We start from the raw sequence: 17,385 nt of genomic DNA, 5'->3' as shown, positions 1-17,385 counted from the left end.
TGTGAAATCAAACGGGGTTCATGTTCTTTGCATGGGAAATTAAAGATCTGATCACTTTTGAAAAACAAGGGAATGCAGAACGTAGATAGATAGATCCACAAAAAGCCGTATGTATTCCACAATGTAATTTACATCGCTTATTTGCTTAATAGCTTCAAAAAAAGAATAAAAAAGAACATAGCGTCCACAGATAGAGTCACAATTAATGCAGGCAGAGGGAAGAGGTTTAATTAAGTTGCCCCCTCATCACATTTCCTGATCTGAGCGATAGATTCATATGTAAAGAACTCAATGAAGAATAGGGGCTTAAGGACTAATATTTGGAAGACAGGCAAACAATAATAACAACACGTATAGCTTCTTGAGCTTGGGATCGGTCGATTAGGTCGATTTCGCTGCAGCGCCGGGGTTGGAGACGCCGTCGAAATTTGGGGCGTAGGCGAAGGAGTCGTACCTGAAGCCGTGGGGGTCGGTGGTGGGGAGGCTGTTGGAGCGGATCAGCTTCCGGATCTCGGATCGGACCCGGTGGAGGATGTGGCGCCAGCTGCCCCTGAACTGGAAGCCCAGCATCGCGGTCTCCTCCTCGTTCATCTCGATGTCCCGGGCGAACGCCGGCTTGCGCGACAGGATCCAGCCCCAGCACTGGCCCCACCAGCGGCGGACGCCGGCGAGGTCGCCGAAGGAGGGTGCGGACTGGGAGCGGCGGAAGGCGGCCCAGTCGGCGGAGAGGGGCTGGATCTTGACGGAGAAGGAGGAGATCCGCTTGCGGAGGCCGATGAGGTGAGCGTCCGGCTGCTGCTGCTGCTGCGCGCGCTGCTGGTTGGGGCGGAAGGTGGGGAGGTCGTCCTTGTAGGGCATGGTAGGGAACAGCCGCTTCTTCTGGAGGTTCTCCAGCAGCGAGCCCATGGCGAGGAGGAGCGGCAGATCTGTGGCGGGAGCAAGACGATCTGCTGCCGCTCTTGCTCTCCTCTCTTGTTCTTGCCTCTTGGCCCCTGCTCCTGTTGTGGGGTGGCTTTTTAGTAGGCAGCTAATTGGACAGGCTGGTCGCGGTCGTGCATGGGCCCGAACCAAACCAAGCTTGTGCCAACTCAAGCTTGTGCCGAGTCGCGTAACAACTAGGTAGACAAGTCGTGGACAGACAAAGTTATTCGGCCAGTTAACGTAACAAGAAGCCATTGACATTTAACAAAGCATTTGTTTTATCTTCTGCCATATGTAACATGTTCTATAGCATTTGAAGAATAATTTATGCATTGGCGTCGGCCGGTTGTAGGAACAAGATGGGTGTCGGTTGTTATGTCCCACTCTGGACCTCGTTTTCATATCTAAATTGACAGGCTTTCTCCTTCTACTGCTGACTGTGGTACCTAAGGAACATGCGGTGGGATAGGTGACGGCTGATTATGGGCTTCCTGCTGGATAAGGAGAAGACAAGTCTCGCATCACTTGGATGGCAACCGAGTGAGAAGAGATAGGGAATTCATTTAACTCTTCGATAGATCATCCCACGCACAGTATGATAATTTAGCGTTTGGAAATTTGAATCGAAACAATAAGAGGTGGATGAGGAAGATTTTATTGTGTATAAGTTTTATCGTTAGTTTATATCATATTACATGTATTAATATTGTGAATAAATACACAAGGAAGAAACTTTATCTTACGTGTGGATGTGCAGGTTGTAAATCTAAAACTCGAATTGCACTGAACTAAGTTGACTCGTATGTGAACATAACTTACACACGTCAAATCTTAGATCCGTCAAGGCAAAATTTGTTCAAATAGAATAATCAACATTTTGCTACGTAAATAATGAAATGAATACATTAATTGATGATTAATAAAAAAAAACCCATAACTGATAAACACGTTTCCAATCGAATAAGTTAATAGTTAATGGCAGCGAATAACTTTTATTCGGTCATTTGAATACTGTAAAGATCTAAGTTCTTATATAAGAAGGTTGTGATAGCTAAAGTAGAGAGTCACTAGCAAAGAAATCTGTTTACCTCATTTCTCTATTCCTTTCTCTCAGTTTAGCACTTTGCTCGACGGATCTTGTTTGTTGGTAGTATTCGGGTACCAACACAGTTTATAATGACCACAAATACTTGGTGATGTTCGCGGTGTACCATTGTATAAGGAGAAACAGACGACTCATAACAACCTCAAAGCACAACAGGAGAAAATTACGTCAAACACATGATTTAGCATCTTCTTTTCAGACTTGATAGGAGTTTTCGATTGAGCTGACTCAGGCGTAGTTGGACTCGAGTACCCGAACTTGGCAGGAGCATTTGACCTTGGCACTCGGTGACTCAACACTTGATGACTTGGCCTCGGCACTCGATGAGTTAACACTTGCCCTCGGCACTCGATTGACTAAGTACTTTGCTGACTAGACACTCAGACTCAGACAACCCAGTTCGGCCTCAGATAGATTAGCTCGGCCTTGAGCCAGTTCAAATTGGCTTAGTCCCATTCTTCCTTTCTGTATGAGATGATCTACGTAGATCATCTCAATCTATTTGAAATTGAACTTCGAATTTATTTCAATTCAGCATCTCCCTGTAATTTTCGACCGGCAATCTTGGTGGAAGATTATCTAACATTTAGTAGACGACGGAATGAGTTATGAGAAAATCTTTTCCTAGCCGTTATCTTCCCACCTTTGTTGAGTTAGGCATGGGCGAACAAGAATTCAACCCACCATTATAAAACTCTATAAAATTTTATTATATATTAAGTGAGATAAAAAGGAGCTAGATAACGTGCTTGCCTCGACTTAAAGAACACAAAGGGGCAATCCATTCAATTGATTTATTTTAAAGACATCATATATCGTAGATATTAGATTACCTTTTTAAAAGATCTCAACATCATTGTTACCCTTGAATTAAGGGAAATTATTCTTACTAGCTAGCACAAACAATACAACTATTACGTTCCAGGTTCCCTAGCTCAAACATGACAACTATTCAATCCACAATGCAGCAACATTTACCACAGGTAGTGAGGCTAATATTCTAAAACCTGAAATCATAAGAAATACGAATAGATCCTTCGCTTCTCAATTCAAGTTCTCAGTCGATCTTCATATATCTGCGGCGAGTTTCTGCTTTTTCCATTTGTATGCCGCTTCGAGCAGCTTCGTATTAGGTGAGTCATAATTCAAAGGCTTCTTCCTCACCTGCTTCTCCTCCTCTTCGTCATCAGACTTTAATTTTCTTTTTCTGACAATTATAGCATCTTCCATAGCAGCCGTGTCTCCATACTGCTTCTCGAAAGCATCGTACTCGTGGTACAAATCTTTGGCCCTCCCCTTGGGGACGTGGTCCAGGGCGTATCGGTATATGCAACGCGCTCGTTCCGTCTCCTTGCACCACATCTCGAAGCCTGCGAAGGCAACGAAGAGCTGCTCTGCTTCCACGTCGTCTTCGGAAAGATTAAGATCGATGGCTCGCTCATACACCGCACGGGCACGAGCAATTTCGCCGCGCTTGGCCTCGAACTTGGCGTACTTGATGAAAGAGGAAGGACGAGGGTGGCAAACAACCAACCGTTCGTAGATAGCACGTGCACGATCGACCTCATCGTACCGAAGCTCAAACTTGATGTAGGAAACCCAGCCCTGAGTGTCGGGCTTCCAGTCCATCCAGCGTTCGAATATCTGGCGTGCGGCTGAAACATCGCCGAGAATCTCTACCATGTGTATGTACTTGTACCAAAGTTGGTCGACGCGGGGGAGGAGGGCGACGGCGCGGTCCCAGACATTCCGCGCGTGATTAATAAAGCGGTGACGCATCTCCATTTCGGCATATTTGAGCCATAAGGTAGGATTGCGATAGTCGACGTCGAGGAGGCGCTCCCAGATGGATCGAGCGCGAGCCAAGTCCCCCTGGGACTCCTCCCAGGAGGCATACTTAACCCAGGTGCCGGTGTTCCGGCGAGCGCGCCGGATGACATCTTCGAATTCTTTTCTCTTGCGGAGCCGGTAATCCGCTAGTTCCTCGGAGTCGGTGATTTTCTGCTTCGGCGGCCGGTGATTTTCTTACCTCTGGCGGGCCTCGCGCAGGATCTGCTCGGCGGTAATCTGGATGGGTGCTGCCGTCTTGTTCTTCACGCGGGTAGATCGCGGAAGCTTGACCTCGGTGTCGCGTCTCGTGAGGAGGCCTAGGGTTAGGAGCGGATGGGAAGCCGGCGACATCTCTGCGAAGAATGGGAAGCGAGAACCCTAGTGAAACAGGGAATGAGATGACATGTACTGCGGTGTTAATATAGGCATATAAAGAATTGCTATGCTGCGGACAAAATCGTGCGGACCGCTGCGAATATGCCTTTCTGATCGGTCACCAATCTGATCAGGGAACCTCCTGATCGATCTCTGGACCGATCAGGGAACCTCCAGTCCCTGATCATTTTCTGATCGGTCAACAGATCGATCAGGAGATTCCCTGATCGATCCAGAGACCGATCCGGAGTCCCTGATCGGTCTCCGATCAGACCGATCAGGAGTCCCTGATCGGTCTAGAGACCGATCAGAAGGTTCCCTGATCAGTCCAGAGACCGATCAGGAGGTTCCCTGATCGGACTGGTGATCGATCAGGAAGGCATGTCCGTAACGGTCCGCACTACTTTGTCCGCAACATAACAATTCTGTAGGCATATATATATATATATATATATATATATATATATATATATATATATATATATATATATATATATATATATAACAGAAAAGAGAAAAACACGTAACAGAGAAAACATTCGAAAATTTCATTTTAATTTCCTTTTTTTGACATTTATTGAACAATATCTAATTCTTTTGCATCAAGTGCTCAATGAACTCTAAGGATTTAAATTAACGTTGGGACAAACGTATTCGTCTTTTACTATCATCTAAGGATTTAAATTAAGGTTAAAAGCTTTAACTCGAGCTCCCAGTAATCTACTCGAAGTTTTCTTTTGTTATTTTTGAGTGTGCATTGACTTGCCCCGTGGCCCCTTATCAAGGGGTGGTTGTAGCAAAATTTTAAGAGTGCCCGTCGGGTGGATTATGATCATAGAGCAAGAGTGGGGTATTTGAAGCACAACATTAATGTGTTTTAGATTTACCTTTTTTTTGTTGCACTTATACTTGGCACTAAGATCATCTTCTTTGTATTTTGGGTGAGGTTGAGTTGAATTTAGAGCGACGTCTGTTACTAGGTTTCCATCTCTAAATCCTGACACCTTCTTCCATGCTCAAATGAGTGGCATTGAGCTTGGTAAGCTAAGATCAATGTGTTTCGAAGAATGACAACTTGACTTGTCATTAGGTTATGCTGACAGTACAATTTTGATTGGAATATAACTGCATTGCAAGGAGGGACCATGGGCAAAAGGGAAGATGATTCTACATGTAAGGAAGGCATTCAAAGGATTTGAACTTCTCATTCATTAAAGGAGGAAAGGGTGATGACCAAACATGTAAAGGTTTAATTTGAATTCGCTTAACAACATTGTTGGAATGAGTTCAACTTCATCTATTGAATTTTGAAATATTTGCTCTTAAAAATGATGTGAGAAGAGGAAGCTTTAGGAGTTGTTGAGGTTGATTTGCATTGTTTTTTATGGAAATGATATCGAATCCCCTCTTTAATATAATATTCTACATCCTCGTACGTGAGCGAAAGCCCTACACTGTCAACATTTGCAAATGAGGGAAATCAAAAGATCTTCTGTTGTCTATTAGAAATAGAGGATCACTAATTACTTTTAGTAAAAATAAAATAAATAAATACCACAGTAAAGATAAAAATGAAACGACTGTAAAATGAAATGAAAATAGCATGAAAGAAAATGAATACAAAAGTCACTATTGAGTTCCATGTTCCCTAGCACAAACAAAACAACTAGTCAATTCGCAAGGCAGCCACATTTACCTTGGGACAGTGAGGCTTAGCACATGGTATATAGAGAATACTGTCATAGTTAGACATACATTGCCAAAACGAAAATATTCTAAAACTCAATTTAAGTTCTTCCTATAGGATGATACATAGCAGAATGGCATTCATAATCAGGTCCTTCCTATAGAAATGATACTGCTCAATTTAAGTTCACACTCAATTTTCATCTGCAGCGATTTTCTGCTTTTTCCATTTGTATACTACTTCAGCATCATATTAGGCTCTAAAGCTAATTCGTCGGGGAAGATGTAATCAATGCACCCCTCAAACCTGTACCAGAATCATCACCTTTTGTTATTTCAATTTCACACACCACAGTCAAAAAAACAAATGCAAAAGATGAGAGGATGTGCATAAGAAGCGGGAGTTCCATCTTTTGATGAAATAGGTCTCTTCCTTTTCACCTTCCTTGGCAGTTTACTCTATACTATGCTAATGTCCCCGAGACTACCAAAACTGCTCTCCAAGTTCAACCACTCCTCCAAAAGCATTGCTCTTTCCTCCTTTTACTATGGCACATTCATTCTGAAGTAGTCAAATGCCCTCTCGAAAACCACTTAGCAAATTCATGTTACTTTCAGAATGCCTAATTTCCATATCGAGGCTTCTACTATAATTTAAACATTTCTTTTTTATTCTAACAATTCACAATTTGGCACATATATTCTGCCAAGTGTATCTTACAATTTGTCTAGTTGTTTCATTTTGCATGAAATGACATATTGTGCTTTATAATTGACTAGTATAAGTAGTTAATCTAGAGTCATTGCATGAGCAGTATTTTGATTGAAGTTACATCTATCACCTTTGTTTTCTTAGATCCAAATTTCCTCATATAATCCTGCAAATGTTCCTTCTTACTTGGGAGGAAGCAAACAAGCATTCCCCTCACAATATGAAACAGAAACAGTTGGCAGATCAGAGCACATGCAGTTTGTGTGGGATGGGGAAGCTTTTTTTTATGTTCCACCTAGGTATTGCTCCTCATGTGACGAGGAAATCAATCCTAAAGGAATTTACTATGTCATGAGCAGTTCGAGTAGTACAAAGCATGAGTGCAGTGAAAAGATCTCTTCCTGTGCCAAGTGCTTTGCTGCCTCCTGTGGGAGAATCAAAGTTGTGAAGGAGACTATTCAAAAGACTAATTAGGAGAGGAAGTTAAATTATGCTAAAACAGATGCTCAATCTGAGTCAGTAAGGATCTTTCCTTTTTAATAGTTTACAACTTTTCCCTTTTTTTATTGATCAAAACTAGTTTTCCTTTTTTTTTATACCAATTCACTAATGCTTAATTCATTAATGCATCCTCACAGTGGATCCAATCGAGTAAGTGCATAGATCAGCAGCATCAGATTTGTGCTCTTTTCAGTGGAAAAAGGAAGGAAAACATTTGCCCAAACTATGACCTATGGGAATTGGAAAGTGGGCAACATGAACCACCTCTGACTGCTGTTGTTCTTGGAGCGACTGACTTACCAACTGCTTTAAGTGATCATATAGAGCAATGGCTATTTTGGAGTGATTTTTCTGTAAGTTATTCTTAACTCCACTGAGGAAATTGGTTGATCAATGCATGGTTTAACATGCACAGAAGTTTTAAAATATATTTATGTATCTTTTTATTGTCATACAATTCAAATAGACAATTTTGTGCATGTTATCTTATATATTTTAGTGAGCAAGTTAAGATAAATTCACATTTGAACCTGTCTTTTCTTTACTGAGCCAGGATAAGAGCCTCTATGTAAGAATGTGTTGTCATAAGGACACTCTAATTTGTTGTATTCATTATGTATAACTATTGATCCATCGTCAGAACTTTAGTGCAATGCCCATGTTGCTATTTTGAAGCACCATTTTCAATTCACCAAGGGTCTGTCATAAGGACACTTTTATCTATCGCTCACATTAGTCAATTTATATTAGGTTATTTAACCAGTTATATTTCTTTCAGAATTTCTTTTTTTCTTATTTTCATTGTCGGGAAAACTTATACTTTGATGAAACAAACTAAAATTTGAAAAGGTCAAACTATCAACAAGCACAGATTGCCAAAACACAGTAGTAAGAATTTTGCTAAGAAGGTACTTATGCTCTTATCTTATTACTTGGAAAGAACAAAAAAAGCAAAAGGAATTAACTTTAGAAAAGAGAAAGATAATAATGAACAGAATGCAATTACATATCATATTGTTTACTTAGAAAAAGTTTTAAAAAAAAATCCTACCACCATTTACTTGGGAATGGAGGTAAGGTAGAAGAATGGAATGAAATGTATTAGAAGCCATTCACATAGGTACTTATCATAAAAATCGTAAACATAAATACCACTATCTAAATAACTAATTCCATCTAAAACATTGGTGTAAGACTAGTTATGCCTTAGATTAGGCTATATTTTATTTTTCTTCACTGCACTCCCTCAAGCTAGAGTATGAATACTATCTATATCCAACTTCTTGCATAATCTAGAAACACTTTATATATATAATCATCCATTTAAAATATAAGCTCATTATTTTAATTTTACATGAATAATTATTTTGTATGTGTTAATAAATTATATAGTTTATATTATGTCTGCTATATATACTAGTAACAATATGGAGCTTGACTAGATTAATTTTCAGCTATTTTTATTAATACTAATAAAATTATAATATGATAAAAAAATGTGTTTCTTGGTGATGTGAAATTTATTCATGTGATAGACTTTTATCATCTAAATTTATAGTTCAAAATTTAAAAAAAAAAACAATAAATTTGAGGTTTAACTAGTGGATCTAGATCGGTATGGCTAATGAACTCAGCTGAGTATAAGTCCACATGTGGTTCGACCAATTGATCCAATGATTCGACTAATGCTGAGCCAGTTCTATCTTTATAACTATGATCTAAGGTTAAATTCTCCCTAAGCCACATGCATGGGTGAACAAGGATACCTAAAGACGTAAACAATTTGACTGACTTTTTGGAACAGCTAACAACTCAAATAACTCAATCATATGTAACTTCCTAAATTTTATTCTAATTGCAAAGTAGGTAGCAAAATTCACTTCTACGAACCGGCATCCTCAAAAGAAAGCATTTCTTAAGACGCAAAACATGTACATAAATTATTAGCTCATCTATGCACAAAATTAAAAAATTAAAGTTCCACTGTAAATCAAAAAGAAAGGAAGAGAAAAACAAATATCGTGATCGTCAGGCATGGAGTGAGCAAACTTACGGAGATCAATGGGCCTTGCTCCTCTGCGTGCCAACCTGCGGTTGCTTTTCGGTGGCTAATCTGTAGATCCAATAGACCTAAAAGAACATGGGAAAGGAACAATCTCAGGAAAAGATCGAAAGAGAGTGATAGAAGATAAGAGAAGGAAAGGGAGGGCATACCAAAGCCAAGACATGGGAGGTGATGAGGAGAACGACAAGAGCAGGGAGGATCAAATCGAGGACCCACGGCCGCGGGATCGGCTGCTGATGGCTCGCCATGGAAAGGAGAAACCGATAGAAATAGAACAGAGAGGTGAGGTGAGGAGAGGGAAGGGAAACTAGGGCTCGTTGACAGTCATGCTCACCGCCGTACCGGGCCCTCTGATAGTAAAATAAAATTTAAATAATATTTTTTTGGGTAAAAAAATACTTTTAGCAAATTAATAATAAACAAAAGAATAGTACAATTTACTCAACCGCCTCAAGAAAGTGACAAAAAAAATATTTAAAAAAAAGTTGAAGGTCCAAGTAAAGTCGGCCGTAAGTGAATTAAAGATTTAACTGTGTAAGAATTCATTTATTTATTATTTAATATATAGCACACATGTACCCATCCAATTTTTTTTTATTTTTTAAAAAATATACTTAACACTATAACTTAATCTTTAAATCTTAAAAATAAAAACTTATTAATGGAACGATGAATTAGAGAAAAATTCTCAATCACAATATTAACTTTACATACAATTCTCATGTCCAAAAAACTTTATTTTCACTCCCTGCATGTAAAGTATTACTTGTTTCAACTCCTTCATGCAAATATTATTACCTAAATTGCTCCTAAGATTTTTTAAGTACAGAAAGACCAAAATTGAATACAAAATGTCCAAAAACGAGTATGATTCTTCTTAAAGTCAACACTTTATATTAAAATCGAGTATATTTTCTATTAAAATTGGTCCTCTTATTTTTTAGGTATAAAAACTCTAAAAACATGTATAATTCCTGTTAAATTTAGCACTTTACACTATAATCCAACACTCTATACTAGGATCGAGTATATTTTTTATCGAAATTAACCCTCGTATTTTTTCAGTACAAATAGTCTAAAAATTAGTGTAATTCCTATTAAATTCAACACATTAAACTAAAATAGAGTATATTTTGAGATGAAAAAAGAATCGTACTCAATTTGATAGAAAATATACTAGATTCTAAGTTAATATACTCAATCTAAGAGGATTTATACTGATTTTTAAACTTTTTTTACCTAAAAATATCATGGATAATTAGGTAAATATGTTTGACTGGGGAATGAAAATAAAGATTTTCATGGATGGAGACTACGTGCAAAGATTTATTTATCAATAGAGATTGCATGTAAAATTACCCTTAATAGAATATTTATAAAAAAAATATATGACTATGAGTGTCACTTAGTGTAGCAACCACGATGGGACAGAATAATATATATGCACTAAATAGTTAGTGTAACTTATTTATGAAAATTTTAGAATTTCTATGTATAGAAGCTAACTAATAGTTGTTATAATATATATATAAGTTAGCTAATAAGTATTATGATTCTGTCTTAGAGTTGAGTAGACGGATGTTGGGGACGTGGCACTTTTTACTGATTCCGTGTAGACTCTGGGCTGATGTGGACTCCGGTGAACCTGCAGCAAAACTGAGTGGGGACGGGATCCCGGCGACGACCCTCCGACGCTCAAGTCAGGCAAGAAGAAATTGAAGCAGAATAACGAGGCAAAGAGCTACAGTAAATGATCATGCATACCTCCGTCGAAGTCTCGGGGTCCTTATATAGGATTCTTTCGAAACGGCTCCTCTCCTAGCGATATAGCCAGTCGGGTCTGGCCGACCGGTAGAACCTCGTTGCCGGTAAATCTATATAATGGAGTGGTCATTGGAAGCAACTCGGCTTGGTCAATTTGAAGTTGGTCGAACGCATTCTTGAAAATAATGTTAACCGAGCTGCCTATGTCAATAAATATGCGATGAATAGTATAATTTACTATTACCGCTCGGATGATGAGGGCATCGTCGTGCGGCACTTCGACCCCTTCTAAGTCTCTGGGCCCGAAGCTGATCTCGGGTCCTTGCGCCCGCTCTTGGCTGCAACCGACCGCATGGACCCTGAGCTGCCGAGCGTGTGACTTTCTTGCGCGGTTGGAGTCACCGCCTGTCAGCCCACCAACAATGATGTTGATCTCGCCCCGAGCAATATTGCTCCTTCTTTCTTCCTCTCGGGCGGGGGGTCTCGTTCACTCTTGCGAGGCTCGGGGATTGACCCTCGGCTCGGGAATTGGCTCAGGGACTCCCTAGCCACCCGTCGTCCGGTACTCTGGTGTCGATGTCGTCGATCGTGTGAAGGCGATCGACGGCGATAGCTTCTCGGCGCCGGGTGAGTAATCAGGCCGAGACTTCGACAGTCACGCGGGTGTTGTGGATCGCTGACTGGTGAAGCGAACAAAACATGGGAGTCCATACCTTTCCTTTTTTGCTTGGGCTGATCGGCTGCCACATGTTGGATGGTGTGCAGCCTTGCTTCCTGATGAGGGCATGTTCCCTCAGCACGGGGTCCCCTCGGGGGTTGATGATTGGCCGACGGTCTCCACCCGGTCGGAGCTGAAGGCTCGGGTGGTGCTTCTTTCCTCCTGGCCGCCTGAGCCTCCTCCACATTGATGTACTCGTTTACCTTCTTCAGCATGTGGTCGTAGTCGCGGGACGACTTTCGGATGAGAGAGCGGAAGAAATCCCCGTCGACTAGGCCCTGAGTGAAGGCATGCATCATTGTCTCGGATGAGACAGTGGGGATATCCATGGCCGCCTGGTTGAAACGCTGGATGTAAGCTCGGAGGCTCTCTCTCGACCCTTGCTTCATAGAAAATAAGCTGACGTTGGTCTTCTGGTAACGTCGGTTGCTGGTAAAGTGGTGGAGGAACGCCGTTCGAAAGTCTTTGAAGCTTCATACCGATCCGTCCGGCAACCTCCTGAACTAGCGTTGTGCAGAGCCGGATAGGGTGGTGAGGAATACACTACATTTGACTCCGTCTGTGTATTGATGTAGAGTGGCGGCATTATCGAACTTACCGAGGTGGTCGTCTGGGTCGGTTGTACCATTGTACTCTCCGATCGATAGAGGGGTGTAATGCTTCGGAAGTGGATCTTGCAGAATCGACTCAAAGAACTGGCGATTGATCCGCTTGGGGGATGACTCGGTCTGAGGCATTTTCCCCTTCCTGGCATCCTGCACGGGCGCTTCGTCGAATGACCCCTGGTTGGCTTGAGCTAGCTCAGACGGCGTTTGGAACAAGGCCCGATGAAACGGAATAGGGGCGGGTGGCGTGCCTCCTGGTGTGCCGGTCTGACCTTTATTCTGTGCCCAAGTGGAGTATTGTTCCGGTCGCTCTTCTTGCGCCGCTCGGCCACTTGATGCCGAGGTCGCCTGCTGCGCCAGCCACTCAACCAACGCTTTATGCTGTTGCTCCACAATTTTCGCTGCTCTCGCCTCTATAAGAGCATCGAGCTCCTCTTGAGAAAGCGTCACGGTGTGCGGTCGTCCAGCTCCTTCCATCTTCTCTACTCGGATTCAGGTGCGTTCCCACAGACGGTGCCAATTTGATCCTGTTCGAGAGTCGAGTAGACGGACGCTGGGGGGGTGGCGCTCTTTACTGATTCCGTGTAGACTCTGGGCTGACGTGGACTCCGGTGAACTTGCAGCAAAACCAAGTCGGGGAGGGGATCCCGGCGACGACCCTCCGACGCTCAAGTCAGGCGAGAAGAAATTGAAGCAGAATAACGAGGCAAAGAGCTACATTAGATGATCATGCATACCTTCGTCGAAGTCTCGGGGTCCTTATATAGGATCCCGGGAGGCGCGTGCACGCTTCCCGAGGTGTGCACGCTCCTCAAAGCATACCTCAAAATGGACGTGTCAGAAAAGTGTGTCTAACGCCATACCGCAACCGTCCGAGCATATCTCCGACATGACAGTGAAAACTTCCATCGTACGATCTTCTGTCCGGTCTGACCGCTGACCATGCTGTCTATCGGCGGCGCATGTCTCGAGAAGGATATCGCCAGCTGTCTATTTTGTCCTCTTCTCCTGTCTGTTACTATGCCGAGCGGGTGAGTCGCTCGGTCGCATACTCGGACGGGCATGCAGCCTTACTCGTTCGGCTCTAGCAGACTTGTCGGTCGGCGCATTGCCTTTTTTATACAAAACCCCCTAAGCGTCGGAAATCCGACCTGTGATCGAGTTGTCTTCGCGTCGGCCTGGGCGCTATTAAGGCCGATCGGCGAGGTGACCTCCCCGCTCGGCCAAAACATTAGTCTGCACATCTTGACTTTGACTTCCATATGTTGTTGACCACTGTACGGTCGGGTCCCCTCTTTCACCACCGGATCATACTACAATATGTTTAAATTGTATTTAAGATTTAAGATTTGAATACTATTGTATCAAAATATTATTTATCAATGTGATGAAAATTATTTAAACTTCATTAAAATCGCTTTAGAATGATTGTGGAAGTATCATGTAGCTACTATAACTCTAAATTTATTGTAGCAACTATTGGATAACTCTTATAAATGGTAACAGTTATTTGATAACTTCTACGCGATGTAAATTATAAATCCTAAATTTTAAATTTACCTTAAATATATTGTAACAACTATTAAATAGCTTTTACATATTGTAATTGATCATATCCGAAAATTGAGTTAGACGGACTATTGAGTAAGGTGGATGGAATGTTAACTGAATCACTATGGGTCGGAGGGGGGTATGCTGAGATGACTTCTATGTTGACAAAGTCGTCATAAGTCCTCTGGTTAACACTACCTGCAGCCAGCGACCAGGTCACCCGGTATCTGGTATCCCGATGCTCAAGGCAGATCTAACGAATATATAAGGAACAGACTAATAGTAAAATGATGAAATAAATATAGAGTGGGTACTGTTAGAGTCTATTTGTAGCTAAAGAGGGGAGGTGAATAGCTCATCGCGCTTCGTGGACTTGCTTCATGATGATGATGTGCAGCGGAAAACTTTCGAAGCAAACTCCAATGCTAACAATATGGATTTACTTGGTATCCACCTCAAGAAGAGGTGACTAGTCCAAGGATCTGTCCCTCACTCACTTATCCACTATGAAAACACACCTTTACGGTAACTACATAAGGCGGTGAAGCCTTATACAAACTCACACACATAGATATATAAGAGGAACAAAAAACAAGCTAATACAATATCAAATTTTACAAGATCTGCAAAAACTTAGCTTGCTTCTCTTTCTTGTATGGAACGCCTCTTGACCTTGGAAGTGCAGCAACACTTTGCTCCAAGAAAGCTTCAAGAACTAGCATGAACCTGTGAGAACGATCTCAAGAAGTGGAGAGGAAGAGATGTTGAATCGCTGCGAAGAAAATGTCTTTAAACTCAACGCTTCCTTTGTAACGGTTACATCCTAATCGATTGACCAATCTATTGGGGAGGCTTGAATCGATTGGTCGATCGATTCAGAGTGCCTCTGTGCTCTGCTGGAAATTGCCTGAATCGATCGCCCGATCGATTCAGCCTTGATCGCGTCGCGCGCGATTTCCAGCTGCCAATCGATCAGTCGATCGATTGGTAGTTCCCAATCGATTGGGGAAGCTTCTGTGCCCGTGATTCAAGTTCTCGATCGATCAGTTGATCGATTGAGCCAGCCTTCACTCGCGGCACACCTTCAATTGATCGGCTGATCGATTAAACCACGGTTCAATTGATCGGTTGATCAATTGACTTCCCTTTGACTTGCTTGAACAAAGTCTAAGGTCCCCAAATCTAACATCCGGTCAACCATAACATGTTGGAACTCCTCATGCCTAACATCCGGTCAACCTTGACCTGTCGGGACTTCTTCGCCAAGTGTTCGGTCAACTCTTTGATCCATTTGGATTTTTCTCCTCGTGCCAAGTGTCCGGTCAACCTTGACCCACTTGGACTTACTGTCTCGTGCCAAGTGTCTGATTCTCCATGACCCACTTGGACTTCCACCAGATGTCCAGTCACCCTTGACTCATCTGGATTTCCTCGTGCCAAGTATCCGGTTAATCCTTTGACCTACTTGGACTTCCCAACACCAGGTGTCCGGTTAACCTCGACCCACCTGACTCTCCACGTGTCTGGCTTCACTCACTAGGTCTTTCCATCTGCCTGACTTCACTCACCGGGACTTTCACCTACCTTCACTCACTAGGATTTTCATCTGTCTGGCTTTACTCACCAGACTTTCCATCTTTCTGGCTTCACTCACCAGGACTTTCCATCTGCCTGACTTCACTCACCAGGACTTTCACCTAACTTCACTCACTAGGATTTTCCCACTTCCCGACTTCACTCACCGATACTTTCACCTGCCTATCTTCACTCATTAGGTCTTTTATCTGACTTCACTCACCAAGATTTTCTAACTGCCTAACTTCACTCACTAGATCTTTCACCTACCTTCACTCGTCAGAATTTCCAACTGCTTGACTTCAGTCACCAGGACTTCCCCTTTCCTAACTTCTAGTTAGGACTTTCCCAGTCAAGTATCTGGTCAACTCTTTGACCTACTTGACTCTTCTTCACATCTAACTGGTCAGTCCTTGACCAGAGGAGAATTGTATCAACAATCTTCCCAATCGAATGATTGTATCTACAATCTCCATGTATTATCAAATATCGAAATCCAAATATCAAAACTCAAGCTTGAGTCAACTCAAGCTTAGTCAATCATGTCAACCTTGATTTAGGGATATTACACTAATAGGTACGGTAACGTACCCTGACCCAGGGGGCATCCTCTAGTGGATTGGTGAGTTGGTCGGGACGCTGCTCAAGTTGTCATGACCCGGAAGAGTAGATAACTCTAAGCAGGCTGAAGAGCTAGATCTGACAGCACATAGTTGAGCGTGACCTAGATTCATAAGATGACACGTAGATCGGGATATGATATCGACACGTAGGTCGAGAGATGATAGCGACACACAGGGCATGCTGTGACAACGGCACGTAAGCCAAAATACAGCAATGGCACAAAGGTTGGATAATAATAACGACACAAAGGTTGAAACACCACATTGGCATGAAATTGGAATACACTAGCAAGGTGCACTACGGCGGTAGCTCGGGGGAGTTTGGATCGCCTCAACAGCGCATGATGACATGGATTGGGGGCTAGACCGGCATCGAACCTAAGGGAAAGGGCGTTGGATTGATGTCGGACCGAGGCAATGGGTCGCCCAAGGTGATGGGTTGACCGGTGGCTATCACTGGAAGTAGCGGTCGTAATGGGGCGAAGTCGGTGTAGGGACTGGCGCTGGAGGTTGCGGTGCATGGAGAGGGAGAAGATGTCTTGTGCATGTGCGGGTGGCACTAGATCCGACCTGCTACAACTGCTTGCGACGTTAACAACGCGAAGGTAGGAGCTCGTCGACCTGTTTACGTAAAGAGAGGGGTAGCGACTCGAGCCGACTGCTCATGGCGGAGGAGGCTACTGCGGTAGCACTATGTCGACAATGACTGGAGAGGGGCATCGCTAGAGGGTGATCGTCGAAGTAACAGAGAGCTCGAGGGGCAAAGACCGCTGGAGAAAAAGGGAGGCGACGTACGTCCGTGCGGTGTGAGGTGTCTACGTGAAGAAGGTAGGAGGTGGCGACTACGCCGTGCATTCCCTCGTGCCGACTCACTGGGACTGCATTCAAGAGAGAGCAGAGGAGAAGAGGGAGAGGCGACGTAGCTAACGAAGGAGGGAGGCGACAACGACATGCTCGTCTGTGAGTGAGACAACTCCGGTGCTCCTTGGCAGCCTCGGCATAGAGAGGAGTGTCATAGAAAGAAGTGGGCAACCCCACTCTTGGCGGTCCAGCGAGCGGCGAAGACGATGTTGGCATGCTTAGCAGAGGCAACGCCTAGAGGCATCTGTCGGCGAAAGGAGAAGGAGAGAGGAGAGGAAGGGGACAATGGCTCCTTGGCGATGAGGGAGAAGGCGACCACTACAAGAAAATTGCGGTTCTACAACACTTAAACGACAACGTTTTTTAGTGAAAAGCGTTGTCTATTTCATTATTTTCTTATTAATAGACAACGCTTTTCTAAAAACCGTTGTCTATTAGTGATTTCTATGGGTCAAAGACAACGCTTCGTAAAAAGCGTTGTCTATTAGCCTTT

At 42.9% G+C, this 17,385-nt stretch overlaps 1 protein-coding gene and 1 pseudogene across 1 annotated transcript; both read right to left on the bottom strand.

Moving 5' to 3' along the window:
• Window positions 1-90: 90 nt before the first annotated feature.
• LOC121968031 lies at window positions 91-1,191 on the bottom strand. The gene has a single exon (XM_042518552.1). It carries the CDS (start codon window positions 1,180-1,182, stop codon window positions 382-384), a length of 801 nt encoding a protein of 266 aa, XP_042374486.1. The 5' UTR covers window positions 1,183-1,191; the 3' UTR covers window positions 91-381.
• A 1,705-nt stretch (window positions 1,192-2,896) lies between these two features.
• Window positions 2,897-9,524, bottom strand: LOC122055626 (annotated as a pseudogene).
• Window positions 9,525-17,385: the final 7,861 nt, after the last annotated feature.

Source organism: Zingiber officinale, chromosome 3B (genome assembly GCF_018446385.1).
Source record: "Zingiber officinale cultivar Zhangliang chromosome 3B, Zo_v1.1, whole genome shotgun sequence".
Lineage (NCBI taxonomy): Eukaryota > Viridiplantae > Streptophyta > Magnoliopsida > Zingiberales > Zingiberaceae > Zingiber > Zingiber officinale.
The sequence above is the reverse complement of the archived record's forward strand: the minus strand, read 5'-3'. Positions and strand labels throughout refer to the sequence as shown.

Coding starts and splice junctions, on each gene's coding strand:
- LOC121968031 (XM_042518552.1), bottom strand. CDS start 1,182: ATGTCAATGGCTTCTTGTTACGTTAACTGGCCGAATAACTTTGTCTGT.